This window comes from Zeus faber (assembly GCF_960531495.2).
Source record: "Zeus faber genome assembly, chromosome: 1".
Classification (NCBI taxonomy): Eukaryota; Metazoa; Chordata; class Actinopteri; order Zeiformes; family Zeidae; genus Zeus; species Zeus faber.
Window position 1 is genome coordinate 21,715,958 of NC_137193.1, and position 17,264 is coordinate 21,733,221.

A 17,264-nucleotide genomic window follows, 5' to 3' on the forward strand; every position below is an offset into this window, starting at 1 on the left:
AGACATATAGAAAGATAGATAGACAGATAGATAGATAGATAGATATATAGATAGATAGATAGATAGATAGATAGGAAGATAGATAGATAGATAGATAGATAGATAGATAGATAGAAAGATATATAGATAGACAGATAGATAGATGGATGGATAGATGGATATGTAGATGGATAGATGGATATGTAGATGGATAGATAGATAGATAGATAGATAGATAGATAGATAGATAGATAGATAGATAGATAGATAGATAGATAGATAGATAGATAGATGGATATGTAGATGGATAGATAGATAGATGGATATGTAGATGGATGGATATGTAGATGGGTGGATAGATGGCTGGATAGATGGATAGATAGATAGATGGATGGATAGATAGATAGATGGATGGATAGATGGATATGTAGATGGATAGATGGATAGATAGATAGATGGATGGATAGATGGATATGTAGATGGATAGATGGATGGATAGATAGATAGATGGATATGTAGATGGATAGATGGATAGATGGATAGATGGATAGATAGATAGATAGATAGATGGATATGTAGATGGATAGATAGATAGATGGATATGTAGATGGATGGATATGTAGATGGGTGGATAGATGGCTGGATAGATGGATAGATAGATAGATGGATGGATAGATAGATAGATAGATGGATGGATAGATGGATATGTAGATGGATAGATGGATAGATAGATAGATAGATAGATGGATGGATAGATAGATAGATAGATGGATATGTAGATGGATAGATAGATAGATGGATATGTAGATGGATGGATATGTAGATGGGTGGATAGATGGCTGGATAGATGGATAGATAGATAGATGGATGGATAGATAGATAGATGGATGGATAGATGGATATGTAGATGGATAGATGGATAGATGGATATGTAGATGGATAGATGGATAGATGTATAGATGGATAGATAGATAGATAGATGGATGGATAGATGGATATGTAGATGGATAGATGGATGGATAGATGGATATGTAGATGGATAGATGGATAGATGGATAGATGGATAGATAGATGGATGGATAGATGGATATGTAGATGGATAGATGGATAGATGGATAGATAGATGGATGGATATGTAGATGGATGGATAGATGGATGGATAGATAGATAGATGGATGGATAGATGGATATGTAGATGGATAGATGGATAGATGGATAGATAGATAGATGGATGGATAGATGGATATGTAGATGGATAGATGGATAGATAGATAGAAAGATATATAGATAGACAGATAGATAGATAGATAGATAGATAGATAGATAGATAGATAGATAGATAGATAGATAGATAGATAGATAGATAGATAGATAGATAGATAGATAGATAGATGGATGGATAGATGGATATGTAGATGATAGATGGATAGATAGATAGATAGACAGATAGATAGATAGATGGATAGATGGATATGTAGATGATAGATGGATAGATAGATAGATAGACAGATAGATAGATAGATAGATAGATAGATAGATAGATAGATAGATAGATAGATAGATAGATAGATAGATAGATAGATAGATACACCGATCAGCCATAACATTAAAACCACCTGCCTAAAATTGTGTGGGTCCCCCTTGTGAAGCCAAAACACCTCTGACCTGTCAGAGCTGCCATGTCAAAGTAACACCCACATGAATTCCAGGAACCAAGGTTTCCCAGCAGAACATTGCCCAGAGCATCACAGTGCCTCCGCTGGGTGGCCTTCTTCCCATAATGCATCTTCCATTGCTCCATGGTCCAGTTCTGACGCTCATGTGTACATTGCAGGTGCTTTCAGAGGTGGACAGGGGTCAGCATGGGCACTCTGACCGCTCTGCGGCTACGCAGCCCCATACGCACCAAGCTGTGATGCACTGTGTGTTCTTACACCTTTTTATCAAAGCAGCATTAACTTTGTCAGTCATTGGACCAGACGGTATGCTTTGACCCAGTTGTTTCACCATCACAATTTGTCCCTTCTCAAAGTCGCTCAGATCCTTACGCTTGCCCATTTGTCCTGCTTCCAACACATCAACTTCAAGAACTGACTGCTCACTTGCTGCCTGATATATACCACCTCTTGACAGGGGTCATTGGAAAGATATGAGCAATGTTATTGACTTCACCTGTCTGTGGTTTTAATGTTGTGGCTTATCGGTGTAGATTGATAGATAGATAGATAGATAGATAGATAGATAGATAGATAGATAGATAGATATAGTCTGCTGCAGGACTCAGCCCTCCACTGTGCTGGAGAGCATTCAAGGGCCTGGAATGTTGGGGAAAGACATTCTGTGACTCATCCAAGGGTGGAGTGCCCTTCCATAAAAATTCCCTGGTAATGTCAGTCATTAAAGAATGGATGGAAAGTTCACAATTGTGTGTGTGTGTGTGTGTGTGTGTGTGTGTGTGTGTGTGTGTGTGTGTGTGTTGTTTTTTTTGCTATGCGTGTGTGATTATGTCCTGTTGGATACATGCTTGCATTTGAACACCAAACTTCACGTTGAATCTAAACTTAGAGCCATAGTGTCATACATGTTGTTGACATGCTCGGTATGTTACACATCCTCATTTTTTGCAGAGGAACCGAGCTGTGTTTTAGAAGAGTCTGATGCTCTGTAGGCAAAGTAATACTCTACAACGATTTACACGTTTTAAATTCAGTGCTGAGATCGTGCTTAATGTTAGAGGTTTGGTATGAAGCTTTACAACGTTTACAGAAGCTCCATAAACTTTAATGCAGCCATTGTAATGTATTCTGAAGTCAAAGTGGAGTTAAGAAACAAATTAATATGAGGTGAATTTGAAAAAGGAATTTCACTTTATTAAGTATCGGTGCCATTGTCTGGTGTTAGTTTGTGTTTCTGAATGTGACAGCCTGATGTGTGTGTGTGTGTGGTGTGGTGTGGTGTGGTGTGGTGTGTGTGTGTGTGTGTGTGTGTGTGTGTGTGTGTGTGTGTGTATGTGGTGTGGTGTGGTGTGGTGTGGTGTGTGTGTATGTGTGTGTGTGTGTGGTGTGGTGTGGTGTGGTGTGTGTGGGTATGTGTGTGTGTCGGCACACAGCACGGGGGGGGGGGTTAAAAAAAACTTTTATTTAACTCATGTAGTATTTTCTGTGATTCCAATGGTCCAAACACAAAACAACAGCAATAATAATAATAATAATAATACTATTAAAAAAGTGAAGAATGAAAAATAAATAAAACATTCAAGACAGAGGAAAACATCTGATCGCGAGAGAGGGAACGAGAGAGAGAAAGAGAGAGAGAAAGAGAGAGAGAGAGACAGAGGGAGAGATAGAGAGTAAAATAACTAAGAGATTTACTGCGACTGGTTGAATTTTAATCGACTTCTGCGGGGTATTCCATCGCCTCTAGTCCCACGGCTCAAAGATCAGAGAGAATTTTCAAGCAGAGTGTCCCTCGCTCTCTTTCTCTCTCCCCCCCCCCTTAAAGTCCTTCCTCCCCCCCACCCCCCCTTCCTTCCCTTCCCTTCCCTTCTCCCCTTTTCCGATGTTTGCCCTTTTCGCTTCTCGTTTCTGGCTCCCCTCTTAAGTATCTTTTCTTCCTCCTGGGCTTTTGTCTCCGTCTTAATCTCTTTTGCTGTCTCAGACGCTTTTTCTCTCTCTCCTCTCCTCTCTTTCTCTCTCTTTATCTCTTTATCACTCTCTCTCTCGCTCTCTCCCTCTCTGTGAAATTTGCATTGGAGCCACTCGAGGCATAATAATTGCTAAGCCTCTCTTAGTTCTCTGGCAGCGAAAACAACCCATGACTCTCAGCAGAAAAACAAACCCCCCCAAAAAAAAAAAAAAAAAAAAAAAAAAAGAACCTGGCTACTGAAGGACAAAACACTGTGATGAACTTTTTCAAATTTCACACGGAAAGGCCGAGAAAGTTAAATGTTGACACAATGCTCGGATCGCTGCCGGATCACAGTGCGCTTTGCAGATTGCCTCAAAGCCCCACTCCCTAACACTGTCAGTTATGCAACACGCTCATGTGGAGATGTGGCCTCGTAGTCTGGTGCCTTGCGCTCGCTTCGGCTGCAGGCCCTTCGGCAAAATCCCCCCATTCCCACAGCACACAATCAAAGATCAGATATTATAGGCAACTTGTTGCGTTCGTATCATTATCGAGCGTTATCCTGTCTCCCCGCTTCACACCCAATCCTTGGTGCCCTCGACACGTCTTTGGAGGCGGGAGGTAATAAGTACGATGAAAATACCGAGGTCTTCCGTTTAACATTCGACTCAAATGAAGTCTTTGACAACGCAAGGACCTCACGCATTTTGCTCCTGATATTCCTTTCTTACTGAATGAGCCTGGTCCCGCTCGGTGCCGATGCTTTCCTCCCCTCGTTGGCGTGCGCCCACTTGAACCGATCCCTTTTAGAAACTTAATGTGCAGTGGAAATGAATGACACGCCGGTGCTACAGATAAATATAGTGGAGTTAAAAACCTTGATAGTTGCTTTTACGTGTCTCGGAGTGAAATGAGAGTGTCCTCACAAATGAAATGACTCATATTCAGTACATTTTGGAGTCGTAGTGGAAGCACCAGTCAGATCAGGGCCACTTTCCAGTCGACCCTGCTCCCCGATTCATGACTTCTGTGTTCTGGACTTGAGTTCTCCCTCTCGTCATCCGCTCTGCTCTTTCAGCTGAGTTTGGGGCTGAACAGCAGTGAACACGTGGAAGAATGTTGGAGATGAGATCAATTCCAGATGGCAGAGAGTGGGATATTTTGGACCGATGCAGAACACCTGTTGTCTCACCATGGCAACGGCTCAGAAGGGATTCCCTTCTAGAAGCATGGACAAAAAAACCAAAGCGAAGCACCTTTTGTTGTGATATTCACACTCGGAGCTAGAGGCCGGTTTCAGCGGGTGACTAATTATTTTGGAAATTAAATGCGGCCCTATTTGGACTTACTTTAAATGTTCTAATAATCAAGTGCTGGACAGGAGGAATCAGGAGCCAGGAATAGTGATATGCACAGCAGTGAGTGTTTTAAATGACTTGCACGTAGCTGATAATTATGAGCGACATTAGGTCACAAAATCTAATTTCCCTCACTCAGACAGACACTTCTGCACTACTTGTAGCTGCAGAAGACGTTGTCGTTGTGCTGTTCGACGTCGCCCCCTTGTGGTGTGTACTTTTTTTTTTCCCCCCTTACACATATTGGCCCGAGCTTACTCCCGAGGACCTGAACAATGAGTAGTCCCTGCAAAAACGACATTTCAAGAAGACAGATCTTCATCTTAACATACAGTGCTGGTGGTTATTTATCATAGAGGTCGTGGTTATTTATTGCATTTGTTTATAGAGCGGACGGCGGTGGCGGAGGCTGCTGAAAATCAATAGGATATGAATTATAAACCCCATGACTAAGGCAAACACAACTACATCTCTGTCAAATCCAATTAATCAATAGCCCGATAAACGTTAAACTGCCCGTGCCAAAGCCGTGTAACAAAAGAGGAAAAAAAATTAAAAAAAGAAAGAAAAAAAATATATACATAGAATCACACTCAGCAGTAACAGTGCACATTCACTTGTAAACTGTGTGAACTCAAAACTGTTGAACATACTGTCATGCCTCCAGCAGAAACACGTCGTTTGATCTTGTGTTTCAACTTTTTTTAACTTTCAACTATTGATTTTGAACTCAATCATCCTTGTCACATTGCTGTTTTGCTCCTGAAAGAGAGATTCCCCGAAAATGGGGTTATGCATTTATACCAAACGGAATTAAAAAAAAAAAAAAAAAAGTTGTGACCTGATTAACACACCATTTAGTAAAATTTCACCCTTTTTTATTATTATTTCCAGGATGGTATTAAAATAATAATTCAACACAAACTAAAATTTAAATTAATAAACATTCATCGATTTCATTTTTAATACTGTAGACCCGAGAATAATTCATTGTAAGAGCCAAAATGAAGGCGATATATCAATAATCCAGTCACTCAGTGAAGATTGAAATAGAGAGTAATAATTAACTTGAGCTGGGACATTCAAATGTGACATGCATTCAAGTCAACACAGCGGCTTTCTGAAAACCAAATGTTCCCCTGAGTCACAGGTCAGCGGCCAGTAACATGATAGTAAGACGTCATTGAGTAACCATAGCAACCAGATTTTAAACAGCACCCTTTAAAGACAACCATATTTGTTGACTGGCAACATTTAAGCACACTATTTAAATGATAAGCTAATACTTAACAAGGTGTTCCACAATTCTGAAAATGTGTAGTTGTAGACTTACATTGGATCCATACCATACCAAGGTGTGTCCATACGATGCCATCAATGCCTTTTGTTTGTGGTGAAACATTTAAAATTTGTCAGAGTCACACCATCACCAAAGTGATTCATCAGTGGAGTCAGTGCTGGAGAGTCCCAGCTTGTCAGAGTGTTATCTGGCCGCCCGCCGCTGGACCACAATAGTTCCCGCTACAATGTCATAGACGGTCCTGTTGTGCTGGAAGAAGAGGAGGGTGATGAAGACGGGAAAGAGGAAAGCGATGGAGAAGTTCTTGTTCAGCGCCCGCACCGTGGACCTGTGGGTGGAGACCACAGCAAGATGTTAGATTCAGGTGTTTTAGTGTCGAAACATTTGACATCAAGGGTAACAGCACCCTAAGTGATCACGAAATTCACCAACATATGGAAAACCAAGAATATATATATATATATATATATATAGAGTTTATAATTTTTATTATAATTTTTTTTTATGCCGTAAAGCGTAGCCTACATTTCTCACGGTTTCATACCTGAACACCAAAGTTACATATTGCAAGAACAGGTGTTTGGGGGGTTGGGATGAAAAAGGTGCCATTGTCCATATATTACAAGTCAGTGAACCATCAAAATGATTTTGGAGGTGTTATTTCAAGGTTAAAAAAAAGTTACGTAGTGTTGCTTAAATTCATATTTATTAAAATATTATGTAATTTCAGGAAAATTAAGACATAAGATTTCTTTAAATGATTGTCATTACCTGCCACCCCTATCAACTACATAAACATATTTACAATCATCTCATGCTTCTGCTCTCAGCGTTACTTACGCAGAAAGGGAGACGTTGGACGCTGGGACCACCAGCACCCGGTTGGGTCGGACCAGTGTGGAGGTGTCGCACGTCACCACCCGCAGGCCGAGCAGGAACTTCCCTGGCGTGGCGCCACCCGCTCCCCAGATGCAGATTATCTTTGGGAAGAAGAAGATGGTAGAAGAGTTTAGATCAGGGTGTCTGTAGGTGTAGCGGCATCAACGGTGGCACGGTGGCACAGTGCATTGCACTGCTGCCTCACAGCAAGAAGGGCGCCGGTCCCCGGGCGTGTCGACGAATGCTGCCCACTGCTCCTGGCCGCCCCCCCCCGGAGGAAGGACAAGCCAGGTTGGTTGCAGAGGCCTCATTTCACTGGCCACCACCCAAAAAGCATGTGTGTGTATGCAAGTGTTGTAGTGTGGTGTGTTGTGTGACAATTAAAGTTACTATTTGACTATTTAGACACATTTTTCATGCCGCTTAAAATTATATTCAAGACTATTTTATTTGCTGGGTAATGGTCAACTGCACATATCAATTGCTTCCTTGCGGGGCAAAAGACGCCAATGCTTATCACTCAGGTTGACTCACAATGATAGAAAAAAATTTGGTTTAAACAAAAATACTGTGGTTTTCCTTTTAGGTCTTTTAATTAGTTACATTTAATTAAAGACTTTACAAGGACCCACGGACCCCCTATTTAAATTCAATACAAATTGATTTTGAATATCACCCAAATAACCTTAATTATATCATATAAAATTCATTAAAAAAAATACTGACTTAATTATTTTCTTTCCTAAAAGCACGGCGGGTAATACAAATAGAGTATATTTGAACGCACACGGAGACATAGCACCGCGGTAGGAAGACAGATGCAAGTGTTTGTATTTCCCAGAGCAGAACAACCCGGTGAAGCTGCACCACGAGCTGCTGCTCCATCGCATGCAACTGTGATGACAATGTTGCATCACCATCCTCTGTGGGAACTGCTTTCCTGTCTGAGCAGAACTACAACTCTGCTGCCCCTAATAAACAAGCCTGTGTGGCAAAAACAATACTGGTAAACAAGTCCGATGAACATGTAAAAATCTTGTTTGAACAGTTACTAATCCTCCTAATCTAGTTGAACACTGGCAGTTTGTGAAACATCCATTTGCCAAAATGGATGTTTCACAAACTGCCATCAGCTGTTTTGGTCACTTAAAATGTATGAACCCTTAAGCACTAGATTGTGTAGTTGGGTTAGTGGTTTACCGTAGATATGTGCACAATTATTAGTTGCTACTACTAGGGGCTCAAAGTTTTGTAACAAAGTTATTGGGAATCTTAGGATAGTAGAATATCCTTCTATTGGTAGACCTGCTTTTAGATGAGGTCTCTTATCATATTCCCTTTCTACTACTTTCATTATTGCATCAGCTCCCCCGGTCTGTCGTCTCCTGGTTGCTGGTCTCGCGGAGCAACCACTTCGCAGTCTACACAGCACAACCCCCCTGTCTTTAAAACGGTCTATGTTTGCCTGTAAACTAGAACTTCTCATTGTTATAACTCAAGTGTTGTCTGTGGAAATAGAGCTGCACTCTCATGTCTGACAGGTGACCAGATTGGTGCGGTGTCTGGCAACGATGACGTCGTGACGGAAACATGACCGTTTGATGCTGTGTGGGCCAACAATGATGGGAGCGAAATAAAGACACTGTGACGACTTCCTGTGATTATTTAGTTTTCGGGGTTCTAGTTTTCTGATGCGTTCTGAGTCCATTAAACACATCAGGTCTCCGCAAAAGAGATATAATATCAGATATATAGATCAGATATAATATATAATCTAGCCACTGGGGGTTCACAAGCCAGTGTATCATCAGTGCCGGTCCCAAGCCCGGGTGACTAGAGAGGGTTGCGTCAGGAAGGGCATCCGGCGTAAAAACCATGCCAAATCAAACATGCGGACAGCAAATCTGATTTCCATACTGGATCGGTCGAGGCCCGGGTTAAGAACGACCGCCACTGGTGCCTTTAGCCAACAGGGTGCCAGTGGAAGTTGTGCTACTGTCGGCCGAAGAAGAAGAAGAAGAGGAAGAGGAAGAAGGCGTGTCCGGAGACAGCAGGAGAGGAAAAAGGGTAGGAGAGTAGAAATGGGAGTAGGAACTTTGAAGGGTGGCACTATGAAGGGTAAAGAGAGAGAGAGGTGGCTGACATGATGGAGAGAAGGAAGGTAGATGTACTATGTGTACAAGACACCAGGTGGAAGGGGAGTAAGGCCAGGAGTGTCGGGGCCGGGTACAAACTGTTCTACCATGAGTGGATGGCAGGAGAAAGGGATAGTCTTGAAGGACAAATATGTTAAGAGTGTTTTGGTGGTGATGAGAGTGTCGGACAGAGTGATGAGCATGAAGCTGGAAATTGATGGGGTGATAATTAATGTGCATATGCTCCCCGAGTTTGGTGTGAGATGGAAGAGAAAGAAGAATTCTTTAGTGAGTTGGATGTAGTGGTGGAGAGCGTCCCCAAGGGAGAGAGAGTGGTTGTTGGAGCAGATCTCAATAGGCGTGTTGGCGAAGGGATCAGACACATAGGTGACGAGAAGGTGATGGGTAGGTATGGTGTAAAGGAGAGGAATGTGGAAGGACAGATGGTGGTGGATTTCACCAAAAGGATGGAATTGGCTGTTGTGAATACGTATTTCAAGAAGAGGGAGGAACACAGGGGGACAATTCAAGAGTGGAGGAAGGTGCACACAGGTGGACTACATCTTATGGAGAAGGTGCAATCTGAAAGAGATCAGTGACTACAAAATGGTAGAATGGGAGTGTGTTGCTAGGCAGCATCGGATGGTGGTCTGTAGGATGACTCTGGAGGCCAAGAATAGGAAGAGAGTGAAAGAAGAGCCAAAGATAAAATGGTGGAAGTTGAAAATGTAGGAGTGTTGCGTGCAATTTAGGGAAGAGGTAAGACAGGCAATAGGTGGGAATGAACGGTTACTAGATGACTGGGAAAAAACTGCAGAAGTGGTGAGGGAGACGGCCAAGAAGGTACTCGGTGTATCATGCGGGAAGAGGAGGGAAGACAAGGACTCTTGGTGGTGGAATGAGGAAGTACCCGAGAGCACAGAGCAGAAGAGGTTGGTGAAGAAGAAATGGGATAGTCAGAGAGATGAAGACAGGAGTGGACAGGAGTCCAAGCTGATGCCGTGCAAGGCAAAGAGAGAGGTGGCAAACGCAAAGGAAAAGGCAAATGACGAGTTGTATGAGAGGAAGGAAGGAGAAAAGGACTTGTACCGATTGGCAAGACAAAGGGAACAAGCTGGTAAGTGTGTACAGCAGGTCAGGGTGATGAAGGATAATGATGAGAATGTGCTGACTAGTGGGGAGAGTGTGTTGAGAAGGTGGAAGGAGTACTTTGAGGAGTTGATTAATGAAGAAAATGAGAGGGAGAGAAGAGTGGATGGTGTGGGGATAGTGGATCAAGAAGTGCAGCAAATGAGGTGAGAGCAGCATTAAAGAAGATGAAGAGTGGAAAGGCAGTTGGCCCAGATCACATACCTGGGGAAGCATGGAAATGTTAGGTGAGATGGCAGTGGCATTCCTAACGAGACTGTTTAACATCATCCTGGAAAGGGAGGGGATGCGAAGAGTGGAGGAGTGGAGAAGAAGTGTACTGGTACACATATTCAAGAATAAGGGAGACACACAGAGCTGTAGTAACTACAGGGGAATAAAGTTGATCAGCCAGAGCATGGAGCTATGGGAATGGGTAGTGGAGGCTAGGTTAAGAGGAGAGGTGGGGATCAGCGAGCAGCAGTATGGTTTCATGACAGGAAAGAGTACTACAGATGCAATTTTTTTCTTCAAGAATGCTGATGGAAAAGTACAGGGAAGGCCAGAGGGAGTTGCACTGTGTCTTTGTGGATTTAGAGAAAGTACATGATAGGGTGCCGAGAGAGGAAGTGTGGTATTGCACGAGGAAGTCGGGGTTGGCAGAGAAGTACGTAAGAGTGGTACAGGTTAGTATGAGAGTCAGACAGTAGTAAGGTGTGCAGTAGGTGTGCAGTAGGCGGGACAAAGTCATTCAAAGTGGAGGTGGGATTGCATCAAGGATCAGCTCTGAGCCCTTTCTTGTTTGCAATTGTGATGGACAGGTTTCCAGATGAAATCAGGAAGGAGTCTCCGTGGACTATGATGTTCGCAGATGACATTGTGATCTCTAGCGACAGTAGGGAGCAGGTTGAGGAGAGCCTGGAGAAGTGGAGGCATTAATTAGAGAGAAGAGGAATGAAAGTCAGCAGGAGTAAGACAGAATACATGTGCCTGAACGGGAGGGAGGGCGACCAAAAGCCGAGAATGCAAGGTGTGGAGGTGGAGAAGGCGGATGAGTTCAAGTACTTGGGGTCGACCATCCAAAGAGGCGGCGAGTGCGGTAGAGAGGTGTAGAAGAGAGTACAGGCAGGGTGGAGTGGGTGGAGAAGAGTGTCCAAAGTGATCTGTGAAAGAAGGGTTCCAGCAAGAAGGAAGGGGAAGATCTACAGGACGTGGTGCACACAGTTGAAATTTCCGATTCTGGTGAGGGCTACCACTTCCGGTTCCGGTGACGTCTTTGCTGTGCTTTACTTCGTTGAGATGAGATGGTACACACTGTTGACTCAGTACAGATGAGGAGATTTCTGGTTCTGGTGAGAGCTACCACTTCCGGTTTCGGTGACTTCTTCGCTTGTGCGCTGTTGCTGTTTTTGTTGCTGCTGTTGTCTGCTGCTGGTATTGACACTGCTGCTGTTGTCGTTGCTGCTGCTGCTGCTGGTGTTGTTGTTGTTGGTGCCGCTCACCTTATACCTAAACTTAACTCTCGCTTACCTTGTACCTCAACTTAACGTAACCTTATAGCTCGACTTAACCGTCTCTAACCTGAGTGACCTTTCCAGTTGTGTTGAGAGCTACCACTTCCGGTTCCGGTGACGTCTTTGCGTGTACGTTGCTGCTGTTGTCGTTGCTGCTGCTGTCGTTGCTGCTGCTGTCGTTGCTGCTGCTGTCGTTGCTGCTGCTGGTGTCGATGTTGCAGCTGCTGTTGTTGCTGTTTCTGTGGCTGTTTTTGCTGCTGTTGTTGTTTTCTGTTGCTGCCACGGTAGTTGGAGTCGCTTTTATTGCTGTTTTTGTTGTCTTTGTTGTTGCTTTTGTTGTTGATGTTGTTCAGGGGCATTCTTTGGTGATGACTGGCTGACAACTACGTTCTCGCTTTCTTTTTTGTATCTCTTTGTAAATGCATTGTGTTGCCCTGGTATGAAATGCGCTCTATAAATAAAGTGTGACTTGACTTGACTACACTGTTCTCATACACGGATAACACAAATAAGATTACAGATTGTGTTTTCTCAAGGGCAATGACAAGGCGGATGGAAGGAGTTGTGTTTGTCCAACTAGCATGGGTTTCGTCCAACGGGCTGATTTATATCCCCTTGTTAGGCTGTCACACTGTCTTCACAGTGCTATGATGTCACAATGCCGATTGGGAGGCCCTGAGCAGGCATGGTATTACAGGGAAAGGCTTATGGTTCAGAACTGTGGTTTCTCGATACCACGGTAAACCGCTACATCCCTAATCACGATCATTCCTGGATCATGCACTGCAGACACAAAAGAAAGGGGCGGTTCCTACAAAAGGTTCTTAGAACATCCCTCAGCATGAGTTACAGTTTTCAATGTTTCCATTAAACGCAGCATCGCTCGGGTTGGCTGTATACGCAAAGCAAATGCTGTGCAGTCCACAAGGCGAGTCAAATGATGCAAATGAGTTCCAAGAGACGATGCTTGGACTTGTATAACTTTGGATGATGTTGTCACAGAGCGCCCAACTCCTTGAAACTAATCAAATCGACTCAACGTTCTTCTACTTTCCGCAAAATAATATTAATAATATTCTTATATTAAATGTATTTATTATTTATTTATTATATTTTTTCATATTTCCTTTATCTGTAGTGCTATAAAAGCCCTACATAACCTCATCTTGAAATCTGATTTATACTTTATAATTATTATTATTATTAGTACTATTATTAGGGGTACAGCCCGCAGGGCTGGAACCCTATTGTTTTTGTCAGAATTTTTATTATTTTTCTCCTTGGTATTTTTCCAACTGAAAGAGTCTGCCGCACAGCAACCACTGAAGCTATGGACACCCACAGGCTTTTTGTGGTCCAAGTTTGATCCACATCAATCTATATTTGAAGCAGGAATTAGTGGAAAAACTTTTCCAATCTACCGGTAATAGCTGAACGTTGGCAGAGCGGGGCGGGCAGGTGGTGGAGCCAGATGGAGTGGTGGCGCGGGGCACTTTGTGACATTATCATCCAATTTGTTATACAGTATATATGTGCAGGTTGTGACTCTGGAGGGGCTTTCCCGTGGGGTGAGGTGCACGGTGTGCTGCATGCTAGACTCCATGGTGTGTATAGGTTGCTTCAGGCAGAATCTGTTCCAGGTTGAGACGAGAGGGAGCTGATGCTGTGTTCCCTGGGAACCCGGAAAACAGCAACTTGTGTTGTTATAGTGTAATGCTATGTTCCATGGGAACTGGGAAAATTTGTCTGAACTGATGCTGCATTCCATGGGAATTAGGCAAATTGTAATTAGGCTTGATGGAAGTGATGCTGCGTTTCACAGGAACTCTGAAAACTGTAATTTGTGCCTAACGTGACTTACCTTGACACTTACCTTGCATTGCTGCCTGCAGCTTTATTTATTATTCATATTATCCATATCATTATTATTATTATTAATATTATTATTATTATTATTATTATTAGGGGTGAAGCCCAGAGGCCTGGAACCCTATTGTTATTTTTCTTTATTCTTCATCTTCTTGGCATTTTTCGGGCTAAAAGCATCTAAAACACGAGATCCACAGTAGGCCCAGACATAGTTGAGAACCGGGACGTTTCCGACGTCTTGTTGTTCAAGTTTGTCAATATCGATGTACATTTACAGAGCTACCCTCGATTGCGGCAGGTTTTCCCTCAATGCAACCCAACCAACTCGCAGCGCCCTGGGTGGCGACCGACCAAGAGCGAGAGGGAGAAGACAGCAGATCACCGTTACAGCACCGTCTACACAGCTAATAAGTTCAAGTTCAAGAGATTATTCATCGCATACATATACTGTACATACGGTCATACATTTATGCAGTAAATGCTTCCGGGTTTGCGCATGTCAAACATTTATTTTTGTCCGAGAGGGTGGTCGTGCGGCCCTTGCATCCCTTGTGTGGCAAATAAGTATAGTTTTTAATACAATTGGTGTGGCTGCTTATTCTTGCTGAATATGTTGTAAATGTGATAAATGCTATGTTGGAGGAACAGCCTTAAATGAGACTGACTGAACAGACAGGCATGCGCCGCACAGGGTATTTTGAATGATAAACATGTTTTGCTTCGATTAGTTTTTGAAGGGTACGATTTGTCATTTTAGGATGTTATTGATTTCATGCCTTTTACATACAGTGCCAAGTTGCTTGTGATGGGTGTAACTAGGAGCCAGTTTGTTTTAGTGTAGTCCTCTTCTAATTGAGGGTGAGTTAATTGTATTGAGGCTGTTAATTATATTGTCTATGATATCCTGAGATTTATGATGTAACTGTTATTTCCTTGGGTGTATGTATTGCTACAGGGTTTAAGGCTGTTTTCTATATGCTTAAACTGCTTTGGTGTAGCGTCAAAATGTACTAGCGGCCAAAGTATCCCTTTGTATTTTGTCAGCAGGGTTTCAAGAGCAGAGGCTCGGTACAGCATTGCACGTAAGCACTTTATTGTCTTGTTTGAACCAACTTGACTCTTTTTTATCTTTTGTCAACATAAAAGTACATTTTTATACTCGAAGACTGAGACTGCTTGCCCTTCATGATCCAGGACCTCTACATATTTATACACTCCTTATGAGTGTTACAGTAGTCTACAATAAACAATATGTTTCATATACAAAGCCCTTTTTCTTGCTATTAGAACAAGATTGTATTCCATTATTGACAATTCATTGGGTTATATATCCGGTTGAATTGTATATTTTTTCTAGACAAGGGAGGAAAATACAAAAAAATCTGACATGCTAGAGCTTTCGTCTAGGTGGTCACCAATTGTCACACTACACAGGGTAAAGACACCCTGATTATCGTTTCTGACATTGATATTTGGGCCACGCCAGAGATTTGCCAGCCACGACAAAATCTTGCTGAATTTGTGTCGTCTGATCCTGGCATTACGGAAACTCTGAAAACTGTAATTCATACGTAAACACAACTGTATTGTACTGTATTGCTGTCTGCAGCCATGTTTATTATTTTGTTTATGTTGAAACAGTATGAGCAGCCCACGGAAGCAGCGTGGCTTTGGAACACACCTCATAGAAGCAGACGAGCACCCTGTAGAACAGAGCCACAGCCATCATCTTCTGCAGGTCCTCCATTGATGTGTTCTCGTCTATCTCCTCCACAATGAAGTGGGTGATGAATTTGGCAATGTCCCTTAAAATATAAGAGAAAAACAATTCCTAAATTATACATTCATTTACGGGCTAACCCTTGAAGCCAATCAGAAAATATTTACCGTTTGTTGAAGCTAGCTTTACTTTTGTGAGCGTAAGCACCGTCCAGGCTGGGTGCTGTTTGTTTTTGTCAACACTTACAGTAGAACTAGAATCGTTTGCCTTTGGCTTCAACAGATTAAATACAAACAACTCACAGTCATGCAATAACTAGCCAACACAGTTAAGGACATCATGGGCCGTTGAGCAGTGAGTTCAAGTGGAGGTAGGAGTTCAATATGGACGTGACGTTTGGTATCAAAGAGCTTTTTGTACACGTTCCCGGCTTCAGGAGAGGATTAAATCCATTAAGAAAGTGGGTGGAGGGAACGCACACTGGTGAGCTCATATATGTAAGACAGTTGTCTTTGTGATCCACCAGTGATTGCTATTGTAGAAAAAAAAAAAAAAGGTAAAGCACAAGTATATTAGGATTTTCTCTTACTTCATTCCACTGAGATGCATGATCCATAACACGATGGTGGCCTTCACACAAAACAGGATGAAGAAGTCCACCGTCTCAGCCAGGAATCTGTGGAGGGGCGAGGGGATTGTGTATTCTCGACCTGAAATTGAGATTTAAAGGGGGGGCGGGGGGTACACTTTGTAAAGACCTATTTAACCAGACGGACATTACCTGTTGCCATTCCCAAATGAAGCAATTGAGTGCGTTGTTAGAGGGTCACAGATGGAAGCAAACGTTGGAAACAATGTTTGGGGAAAAGCCCCCGTTTGAATAGAAAGTTTGCATTGAATCGTTGTTTTTAATACAGTACCAGCTAAATCATCAAAAGACGGGATTATTTTTAAAGCAAGACAACCTTAGGGATCACCACTTTAATAATAAGCACCCCGCCTACCTGCTAGAGGAGGGTTCCCGTTCTGCTGCTGCCCCGGCCTGGCACCATGAGGAGGGCTCTGGGCGGCGCCGGCAGCCTGCTCGGAGTGCGGCGGTGCCGGGTAACTGAAGGTGTACGGGTAGGTGTAGTTGTACCAGTGCTGGGCATCGAGCCCGTGCGGCCCAGAGCCAGGAGCGGCCCCCTGCAGCGCGGCGCCCGTCCCCGGGTGAGGGAAGGCGCTGGGCGGCCGCGGCAGGACGGGGAAGGCGGACAGCGCCACCCAGCTCTGCCAGCCGGCGTAGCCCCAGTAGTACTGCCACATCCACTGCTGCAGCCTGGCGCAGTACTCCGTCGTGGCGTTCGTTTGTCGTTCCTCGGCCTCGGCTTTGGGAGCCGCATCTCGGCGGTCCCTCGCTGCAGCGGCGACCATGGCCGACCCGGTTCGGCTCTCACCTGCTCCGCGAATTAAATGGTTGGAAACGTCTGCGCCACATCAACTAATCCGCTCGCTCCTCCATCCATGGCGGCGCCGAATCCCGAGCCTGTTATGGTTAAGACGGACCGTGCCAAGGGCGCGGAGAAAGGCAGGGGGAACCGGAACCACGTTGTGTTGTTCGTTATTATCCTATCATTGCGCGGATGTAATCTTATTTACGTATGGCACAATCACGCTTTTTCTTTGGAAGTTTCGTGGAGATCGGCGACAGTGTCATTCTGCGGAATCGTAAGACGAAACCCCCCCTACAGGCCTGTCACTTGTGGTATGGTCCGC

General features: G+C 43.6%; 1 protein-coding gene across 1 annotated transcript; it reads right to left on the reverse strand.

Annotated features, from left to right (window-relative positions):
* Window positions 1-5,862: 5,862 nt before the first annotated feature.
* fam8a1a (family with sequence similarity 8 member A1a) lies at window positions 5,863-17,025 on the reverse strand. Its single transcript, XM_080011855.1, has 5 exons — window positions 16,514-17,025; window positions 16,099-16,219; window positions 15,471-15,594; window positions 7,105-7,244; window positions 5,863-6,592 (listed from the first exon to the last, which is right to left on the reverse strand). Exons 1-5 carry the CDS (start codon window positions 16,920-16,922, stop codon window positions 6,448-6,450), a joined length of 939 nt encoding a protein of 312 aa, XP_079867981.1. The 5' UTR covers window positions 16,923-17,025; the 3' UTR covers window positions 5,863-6,447.
* Between the last annotated feature and the right edge of the window lie 239 nt (window positions 17,026-17,264).